Source organism: Juglans regia, chromosome 11 (genome assembly GCF_001411555.2).
Source record: "Juglans regia cultivar Chandler chromosome 11, Walnut 2.0, whole genome shotgun sequence".
In the NCBI taxonomy this organism is placed as follows: domain Eukaryota; kingdom Viridiplantae; phylum Streptophyta; class Magnoliopsida; order Fagales; family Juglandaceae; genus Juglans; species Juglans regia.
The window spans coordinates 7,892,683-7,903,334 of NC_049911.1; the positions used below are offsets into that span (position 1 = coordinate 7,892,683).

Here is a 10,652-nt window from a genome sequence, read left to right on the forward strand (position 1 = left end):
TCCGGAGTTGCCACACGTTGATCCAGGAAATACTTCAAGCTGCGTTGGTCAGTTTGGATAAAAAATTTCTTTCCCAGTAAATAAGGTCGCCATAGGCGAATGGCTTCTATAATGGCAAGCATTTCTTTGGCGTAGGTTGACCATGATTTTTTTGTAACTCCTAGTGCTTGGCTCATAAAGGCAATGGGCTTGCCTAGTTGAGTTAAGTTCGTGCCAATTCCCTCGCCTGATGCGTCAGTTTCAATGGTGAAAAAATCATTGAAATTAGGCATAGCCAAAGTTAGGGTAGCGGTCATTGCTTGCTTAAGAGTCGAGAAGGCTGTTTCGGTTCTTCATGCCATCCAAACTTCCCTTTCTTGAGTAGGCTGGTGAGGGGTCGAGCGATAGTGCCATAATTTTGAACGAACTTTCTGTAATATCCTGTCAAGCCTAAAAAACCACGCAATTCAGAAATATTAGTAGGTCGTGGCCATGCGAGCATGGCTGCAATTTTTTTGTCATCAACCTTCACTCCTTGAGGCGTACTGATATGCCCCAGATATTCCAATTCTTGCTGACCAAAGGCACATTCGCTTATTTTGGCAAAAAATTTATGCTGCCTCAAAATCTCCAAAGTTTGTGCCACATGCACCACATGCTTATCCCACGTTGAACTATAGATGAGAATATCGTCAAAGAAAACCAAAATGAACTTTCGAAGGTGAGGTCGAAATATAGAATTCATGATGGCCTGAAATGTCGAGAGTGCATTACAAAGGCCAAAAGGCATTAGGAGGTATTCGTAATGGCCATTATGAGTACGAAAAGCAGTCTTAGCAATATCAGAAGGATTTACTCTTATTTGGTGATAGCCGGCTCAGAGATCCAACTTTGTAAAATATGATGCGCCATATAATTCATTCAGCATGTCTTCCACTGTTGGAATGGGAAATCGATCCTTGATAGTGACCTTACTGAGTGCGCGGTAGTCAGTGCAAAATCGCAAACTTCCATCTTTTTTCTTTACGAGTAGTACCGGTGAAGAAAATGGACTGGTGCTAGCACAAATATGCCCGGAATCTAGCATCTCTTGGACCTGCCTTTCGATTTCTTCCTTCTGAAAATGGGCATATCTGTAGGGGCGTACGTTAATCGGTTCGGTGCCCTCTTTGAGTGTAATGCAATGATCTACCTCGCGTATAGGTGGTACACAAGAGGGGTCTTGGAACACATCCTCGTATTCCTGTATAACCCGTTGCAAGTCTTGATGCTTGACTTCAGAAAATTCACCTTGTAAGTTCTTCTTCGTGGTCGACGGAATGCATAGTGCAAACAACGTATGACCCCTTCGGCATTCTTTTGACATTTCTTTTAATGTAGCCTCTTGAATAGCTTGTTCGTCCAATCCTTGCAATCTGTAGGCTTGCTTATTCCAGTTGAAGTCCATGGTTAATTTCTTCTAGTTACATACCACGGAACCCAACATTTCCAACCATTGAATGCCAACACTAGATCAAGACCTGATAAGGGTAGAGAGAAAAGGGTGAGGTAAAACTCAGTGCCTTGTAAATTCACCAATACCTCTTCAAATCGTCCTTGACATGTTAGCCGTTCGCCATTAGCAACTTGAACGATGAACGACTCTCAAATGTTGGTTCTGTTGCCAAGCGATCGCTGATGAAGTTATGCGTTGATCCACTGTCGATCAGCACCATTACTTCGCGGGAGCCCATAGTTGCAGTTATACACATTGTTCTTGGGGCGGTCCATCCCGTCAACGAGTGGAGCGTGATTTCAGGTTCCAGTTCTGGTTCTTGCACTTCTCCCCTGTCTTCTCCTTGGTCAACTTCCACCATATGTTGATCAGTGATGTCCTCACAGATCACATTACCAGCGTCTGCGTAGCCCTCCAAGAATAATAGCTGAGGTTTCTGGCATTTATGCCCAGTTGTAAATCGTTCATTGCAGTTAAAATAGAGGCCTTGCACTCTTCTCTTCTGCATCTCCTCCCATGATAAACGCCTGAATGGAGTTGCCGAGGTAACGGGAGCTACCCGATTGGTTTGTGGGAGAGCTAGTGGAACTCTTGTAGGTGGTGGTCGTATGAACCGCCGCTGTCTTGTGAGCTGCTCATCTCTCATTCGTGCTAGATTAATAGCCTCCTTTAGGGATTGTAGTTTGAACATCCGGATCCCATCAGAAATTTTCGCCTTCAAGCCCCCCATGAATGTTCCCACCAACGCCTTCTGCGTCCATCCACGCACCCTGTTGCCCAGCTTCTCAAATTCATGTTGATAATCTCTCAACGTTCCTAGCTGTCTGATCCTTGAGAGTGCTTCATCAAAGTCTTCACATTCTGACGGTCCAAAGCGAGCCCATAATTCCTTTTCGAATTGTTCCCATGGAATCGCTCGTCCTTCTTCTTGTAACGTTCTTCGAAGCCACTGCCACCACTGGTTGGCTTCCCCTTCCAGATGATAAGCAGCCATGAAACCTTTTGGTTTTCTGCAGTGCCCTGGTATTCGAAAAATTGTTCCACCCGGTTGAACCACTCTGTCGGGTCTTCTCCAGAGAAGCGTGGAAATTCTAGCTTGGCTAATTTTGACGAAACAATCGGTCTACCTCCCTCTTGGTTGTCTCGGTGGTGATGGCTATGATTTGAGGATTCCGGGTTAGTGAGCAAAACATTTGAGAGTTGAGTGAGAGCTTCCTCCATCCGCTGTAGTCCTTCTTGAACTGTACCAAGTCCGGACTCCAAGTGCTTGATTCGTTCCTTGTTAGTGCCCATAAGTAACCTGGTTGTGATGCCAATGATAGGTCCCTTATAATTGTAGATGATAAAACTCAAGTATATGTCCTCTTCGGGTGAGGATGTACCACAATTAAGTGCTGGAATAATTTTCTGCCCTCTCATTGATAACCCACAGCTGCTTAAATAGCAGTCCATAAAACTGAAATTACAAATTGAAAACAGAGTTGCCGAAAACAGAGGAACTACTTAGAGCCACTACTAGTGACTGACGCCTAACCACTGAACCAATGAAATTTGACTCCACACTCCACGTTCTAACGGAAATAGAAATGCAACAACAGAAAAATAAATGCAGCAATAGAAAGATTAACAGAAAATAGAAACTGACTTCAACAGCTATGACTTAGTCCATGCATGTATGTGACTTCAACAGCTATGACTCAGTCCATGCACGCATGCATGCCACTCCATGCACTACGTCCTTGTTAGCCTTCGCATGTCTAACCTCCTCCTATATACTTGGAATTTGGTTTTAGGCCTCTCCTCGAACGTCGTGGCCTATCAGGTAATCCCGAGTCTTCCCCTCCATTCTCTCATCTTCCATCATTTTCTTAGTCTAAGTCTTCTCTACTTGCTCCACTAGACGTCCTAGCTATGTACATCAATCTCTTTATTTTAATTTTTCTCTTTTTAAAAAAAATAAAAAATAAAAAATAAAAAATAAAAATAAAAACTCCCCATCTTTTCTCCAAATCATCACACGTACGTCCCTTTATGGATTCATCGATCTAACATCCAAGTACACGATCAGATAAATATTTATAAGATGATCGGTAAATGAAGACCACATGCTATCCAAGAGAGCCGATCTATCTTATCTTTTGTCAGCTGCAAACATCCATTATTTATGTTTCTTATATTTAGAGTATAGGGTATGTGGGCAAGAAAAACCCTCTTACATGCTCGGAACTCCAAAGAAACTAAGTTTAGCATATCATTATTCGTTACCACACCTTGAAATATAGAATAAATTAATTATAACTGACCCTAAGTTGTATTAACTATTTCATTTAATTAAAAAATTATAGACATACAATTTTTTAAAAATAATTTTTACAATTATATTTTAAATAGAAAATATTTTTATAAAATAACTTATAAAATTAATATCATTTTATATAAATATTCTAATTTTAAAACATAATTATAAAAAAATTAGTTGTGTATAGCATTCCCTTATAAAATCTTGTTTTCCTAAAAAGAAGAGCCCTAGCTAACTTTTTAACGAGAAGCTTAGAAAGAAAGGTTTACTTAAGCCGGCTAAAAGTGCATAACTAATTAAGTAGATATTATAGGAAAGTTGTTACTCATATTTCCACGTGTACGGTCAACTTCGTCCGTTTTTAAAGTAGACGATACTCAATTATGATGGTGCCACGTGCACATCAAGATAATCATTACCATATCACCTTAAAGATTGCATTTAAATTATATGTATAAGAAAATCATCGCTTGAGATCGAAGAATCAAATGCTATACTCTGCAATGATTAGAGACGTAATTGATTCGATTCGGTTTGGTTCGGTTCGAGTCGATTTTAGATAAAATTTATGATCGAATCGATATATATCGATTTTATATTTTTGAAAATCGATTACGCATCAGTTATACTTTTAAAATGATACATTCGATTTTATCGATTCTAGTTCGGTTCGATCCGATTTTTTGATTTTAATAGTATTTTTTTTTTTATAAACATTGCTTAACTGTTTTATTCCTCAAAAAGAGATCACATCATTGCATCATACCAAATGGCTAGGGAAACAAAATCTGGGAAAGCGTCCCACCAAACCAATAAGTCATCTATATGCCATGAATTTCTTGCCAAACAATGGGCTACATTATTGGCCATTCAACCTCTATGGTGTATTGTAACTTTTGGAAAATTTAGAAACATCCTCCTTATCTCTTAAATCAAGTAGGGCTGTACACAAACAGGCCGGACCGACCGCCGGATTCAGGAATCGGCCGAAACTGACAGAGAATTGGTCGGCCGGCAGTAGGAAATTAACGAAACCGACGTCGGCCAGTTCGGTCTGTAGTTCAAACCCGGTCTAAATCGACGAACCGGCCGACGTCTTATATATATATTTTTTATAATATATTTCTTATATAAAACGACGCTGTTTCACTTAGTAAGTGAAACGGCGTTGTTTTTCCCTTGGAACTTAAAAAAAAAACATATGGAACGGCACCAATGGATTTAATATGCCCCTGGTCCCTCTTCTTCTTCTTCCCCACGTCTTCTTCCTTCCTCCATTTCACCTGCAGCTCTCTTCTACTCTCTCATGGTAAACGGCGGCACATCCCTCCTCCGTCACAGAGACGTCGATGGCAGACCGAGGAACCGAACCACACCGTGCCGAGACTGATAATATCGGTTTTCTCTCCCCCAATCGACCGGTTTCGGCCGATTTTTTCCTCTCATGGCAGACATCGGTTCGGCGTCGGTGTGGCACCGAAACCGCGCCGAACCCATCGGTTTTCAGCCCTAAAATCAAGCTCCACCATAAAGACATAGATTCTTGCTCTTTGTTTAGCTCTTGAACTACCAACATGGAATCACATTCAACTTGGAGATCAGCAATACCCAAAGGAAGTCAAATCTGAAGCCCCCTCAGCACAGCCAATAACTCGATCTCCATAGGATCATCAATCTCATGTTTTGCTTTGCTTGCTGTAAAGTTACCCTGCCACCCTCATCTCGAAGGACCATACCAGCACCTGATCTACAATGATCATGGAAGATAGCACCATCTGTGTTCAACTTCAAGACACCCGAAGGTGGGGGCTCCCAACCATATTGAGGATTTCATCCTTTTTTCTTGTCCTCTGCAACAGACATGAACTCATTGAATCCTGACAGTGCATAGTCCAAAGCTTCTTCTGTAGTTAATCTCTTTTTCTCATAGAGTAGCCGATTTCTTCTATACCATAGACCCCATGCACATAGGAATAGCTTCTCAACTTCACCGTGTTGGTTCCTTCTGATCAAATGAGCCAAAATCTGTAGAAAATCAATCTGATCTTGAAATTCTTGCAAAAAACTGAGATGTGCTTGCAAAACATCTTTGAAACTGGAACAGTACATTAAAGCATGATTAATGTCCTCCTCTTCCACATTGCACCATCTGCATTTAGCATCATTCACCACCTTTTTTGCTTGCAGGTTTTTCAGAGTTGGTAGCCCATTCCTACACACCTTCCAAGCAAAAATCTTTATTTTATTAGGAACTTTCATCTTCCAAATCTTCCTTCACCATCTCCTTTGCTCCCCCCCATATGAAACCTGACCAAATTGCCTTCCTTCACCTAGGTCCATGAACAGCCTGTAAGCACTCCTGACACTAAACATTCCATTAGTCTCATGCTCCCACACCATACTGTTAGGTCTGCTATCAGTAGGTAACAATATGTTTACGACCTCATAAGCTTCTATTTGAGGTAAGAGTCTTCGTACCTTTCCCAAATCCCACCATCTTGTCTATTCATCTATCAGATCTACAACTGTCCAGTTCAACTAAGTTTGAGTAATAGAATCTGAAACTGGGATTAACTTGTGCTTTGGCAACCAATAGTCAGACCATATATTAATAGCCTTTCCGTCTCCTACTCTCCATCTGCACCCTTGTAATAGCAAACTCTTTGCTTCCCAAATACCCCTCCACACACAAGAAGGAGCTGCTCCTAGCTTAGAGTCTTTAAAATTCGAAGAGGGGAAGTACTTAGCCTTAAAAATCCTGTGAAGTAGTGAATCCTCCCCTTTAAGAATCCTCCATCCCTGCTTTGCTAAGAGTACTAAATTGAAAGTTTCCAAGTCTTTAAACCCCATACCACCATTTGCCTTTGATTCACACATTCTCCTCTAGCTAACCCACCTAATTTTATTCTCCTCTCTCTTTTGACCCCACCAGAATTTGGCTGTTAGACTTTCCAATTTAGCACATAGAGATGAAGGAAGATTAAAACAACTCATTGTGTAGGTGGGTATAGACATAGCTACAGCCTTGATAAGTACTTATTTCCCCCCTTGAGATAGAATCTTCTCCTTCCACCCTTGAAGTTTCTGCCATACTTTAGTTTTAAGCTAAGAAAAAGCTTGGTATTTCCCCCTCCCCACCATGGAAGAAAGCCGAAAATACTTGTCAGAATTTTGGCATTTCTGAACTCCCCACACCTGCATGACCTCAACTTGTTGATTAGGAATTTGTTGATTAGGAATAACATTTTTGCTGAACACCATGGCTATCTTATCCTTATTCACCTTCTACCCAGAGGCCTTTTCATAGATGTTTAGTAGGTGCATTATATTCAAGTTGGTTTGTAAGGTAGCCCTGCAAACAATACACTGTCATCTGCAAACATTAAGTGATTAACAATAGGGGCATTCCTGCAGATCCAAATCCCCTCTACTGACCCATTTAACTCAGCTTGCTTTAGAAGAGAAATAAGGCCCCAGTGCACAAAAGTAATAGGTAAGGGGAGATAAGATCCCCTTGCCTTACACCTCTAGTAGGATAAATTGGACCTTTGGGCTCTGCATTTACCAATATTGAGAAGGAAACAGATTGTACACATTGCATTACCAAACCAATCCACTTAGCTCCAAAACCAATTTTCTGAATCATTACTTCAAGGAAACTCCATTCTATACGGTCATAAGCTTTACTCATGTAAAGTTTGATGGACATAAACCCCTTCTTTCCTTGCCTCTTCTTTCTAATAAAATGGACTAGTTCATAAGCTATTAGGACATTATCCGAGATTAACCTCCCTGGTACAAAAGCACACTGTGAAGATGAAATCAGCTTGGGTAAAACTCCTTTCAGTCTGTTTGTAATCACCTTTGATACCAACTTGTACATGACATTACAAAGGCTAATAGGCTGACAGTCAGACACTAGTTCAGCCTTATTCTTTTTGGGAATCAATGTGACAAATGTATGGTTCAACATGGAAGGAAAATTACCAGAATTGAGGGCTTGTAAAACAACATGAGTAACATCTCTACCCATAGTATTCCAATGTTTTTGATAAAATAAAGGGGCCATACCATCAAGGCAAGGGGCCTTTGTGGGACTCATTTCCTTAAGAGCAACCTCCACTTCTGCTACAACAAATGGCCTGTCAAGCTTCTGTCTCATGTCATTAGTGACCCTGCCAACTAGACTCTCCAAGAAATCAGCAGTACCCTCTCAGTAGATGTTGTAAACAGATTTTGAAAATAATTCAAAATAACTGCATCTCTTGCATCATCCACTTGCCAAGTCCCATTAGAGTCTTTAACACCCTTAATCATGCTTTTTGCTTTTCTTTGTGATGCCTTTTGATGGAAAAACTTGGTATTTTTATCCCCTTCAGTTAACCATAACACTCTCGACCTCTGTCTCCGCATGATTTCACCCCTCTCCAACCACTTATGCACCTATGATCTTGCAACCTTGATAGCCTCACAATTAAGGCCCTTAGGATCTGCAGCTTGTACCATTTGGAGTTTCTTCTTAGCCTTTCTTAGATTTTTCTGCACATGCCCAAAACTATTTTTGTTCCACCTCTCTAACTTTTTACCACACCTACTAATCTGTTTCATTACCCCCTCCGTTGTTCTTTCTTCAGCACTTTCCACCCAAGCAGTCTTAATAACCTCTTGACAATTCTTGTCCTCCACCCACATTGCCTCAAAGCGAAATGGTTTCCATCCTTTCCTCAAAAACCCATTAGACTTCAACTATAATTTAATGGGAATATGATCTGAATAAGAAGCATTGCCATGAATGACTTTAGCCATAGGAAATAATGCCTTCCACTTAAGATTAGCCAATCATCTATCAAGTCTCTCGCTAATACTTTGGTCAGTTTCTCTATTATTGCACCATGTAAATGGAGCACCCTGGAAACCCAGATCTAATAGCTCACACTCATCAACGACAGTTCGAAAATTCTTGCATTTGCTTGTCTGATCTATCCCTCCCTCCATATTTCTCTTGATTGCTTAAGACCTCATTAAAATCACCCATCAGAAGCCATCCTTGATCTCTTGGCATCTTCAAAGATCTAATGAGATCCCAAGTTTCATGCCTCCTACGAGCTTTAGGTTGCCCATATACCCTAGTAAGAAACCACGTCTCCCTTTCATCCTTGGTGTCATGAATAGAGGCATGAATATGACTTCGTGAAAAGTTCTTGACAACCACATCAATCTTTTTTTTCCAGTACAGAGCCATCCCACCACTTCTCCCCTCACTACTCACTGCCAAACAATTCTCAAAACCTAGTCTATATTTAAGTCTTTCCATTACTTTGCCATGTAATTTGGTCTCTTGTAGAAACAAGACCTTGGGAGCTTCCTCTCTGACTAGATCCACTAGAACTCGAACTCCCCGTGGGTTCCCAAGCCCACAAGAGTTCTAACTAAGGAGAATCATTGGGTTTGGTAGGGCTGTTCAACAGCCTCTACCGATATGGAAATATCATGTTCAACATCTTGAAACTTTTGGATAGTAGGATTTACAAACTCTCCTTGGGTCAACACCATCAACCTACTCCTTTTCCTTCCGTCGTTTGGTACAGACACATAGCTTCCTTCCTCAAGAAAACGTTTCTTCCCTGCCTTCACAATTTGATTCATAGTTAAACTGCCTAACTGTCGAGCACATTTTTTCCAAGTGTTTCGAGTGGACCTTCTTGGCATCATCTTATGCCTTTGTTGGGCTTCAACAACCATTTCTTCCTGGGCTAAGGAGGCCCTCTCATCCTCCTGGCCCACCCCTAAATTAACGGTTCCTTTATTATTAAAATTACCGGTAGAAACGCTTCCCTCCAATTTATACGTTACTATAGTTTCATACTCATTACCTTCCTTAAATAACGGCTCCGAATCTTTTTGGTATAATCCTTGCAACTGATTGCAGTGATCTTCAACTGGCTTGTGCGTTGGATTTTGTTGATCACCTCCTTCATTAATGCCACAAAATCAGCTACCCATAACTGAATGATCATCAGAATCTTCTCTTCACTGCATCACATTAATTGCAGTCTTTGCACCACCTTCCGCCGCCATGGCCTTCCCTTTTCCCGTCGGACTTCTCCTTGCCTCCGAACTATTCCATGTTTGACTAGAAACACGAGATCTCCGACCTCCAGAATCTGCACGAAGCCAGCTTCCAAACTGCCTACTACTCGACTCCATGGAAACAGAAACTGGACATCCTTCTTCCTCTTGAATAATTCTTCCACATTGCATGGAAAAACACAATAATTTCTCATACTTGATGGGAATCCAAGTTTTCACACCTTGCAGAGTGATAGTACGCCCCCTAGCCAAAGGTTTTTTCAGATCCAACAAAACCTTTACTCGCAGAAACATGCCCCATCCCACATCATCCCCATCCACTTCTACCTCTTCCACCACTCCTAATGACCTTCCCATCTTCTCCCCACACTCCAGTGACGTACCAATCAATGATAAGTTGTGAAACTGGACCCATAGGGTAGCAACATCAAAGGACATTTTATTAAGTGGAGTATAACCATCAAAAGCCTTCATCACAAACATATGACCATAAAAAAACCATGGCCTCCCACTCTCCACGCGATTCTTATCTGCATGATTAGCAAAAGTAATGACGAATATGTTTCTCCCCATTTCGGCGAAAGTAGCAGGTTTGCTCAGCCTCCACACCTTTGCCATAGTAGACTCAACTATGTTCTTCCCAATCTGCCTATCCGACAAGATCTTACTGATCAAACTCCGATCTCCTTTATGGAGGACTTCTAGAATCCCCTCCCATTCAATGTCTATGGCCTCGCCCTCCTCTTCATTCAACTGAAAGTTCTCCCATATCTCATGGATTTTCTCCAT

The 10,652-nt window shown here is 41.2% G+C and overlaps 1 protein-coding gene across 1 annotated transcript; it reads right to left on the reverse strand.

Moving 5' to 3' along the window:
• Positions 1 to 9,803: 9,803 nt before the first annotated feature.
• On the reverse strand, positions 9,804 to 10,652 carry LOC108993515. Its single transcript, XM_018968466.1, has one exon. The coding sequence runs from the start codon at positions 10,650 to 10,652 to the stop codon at positions 9,804 to 9,806; it is 849 nt and encodes a 282-aa protein (XP_018824011.1).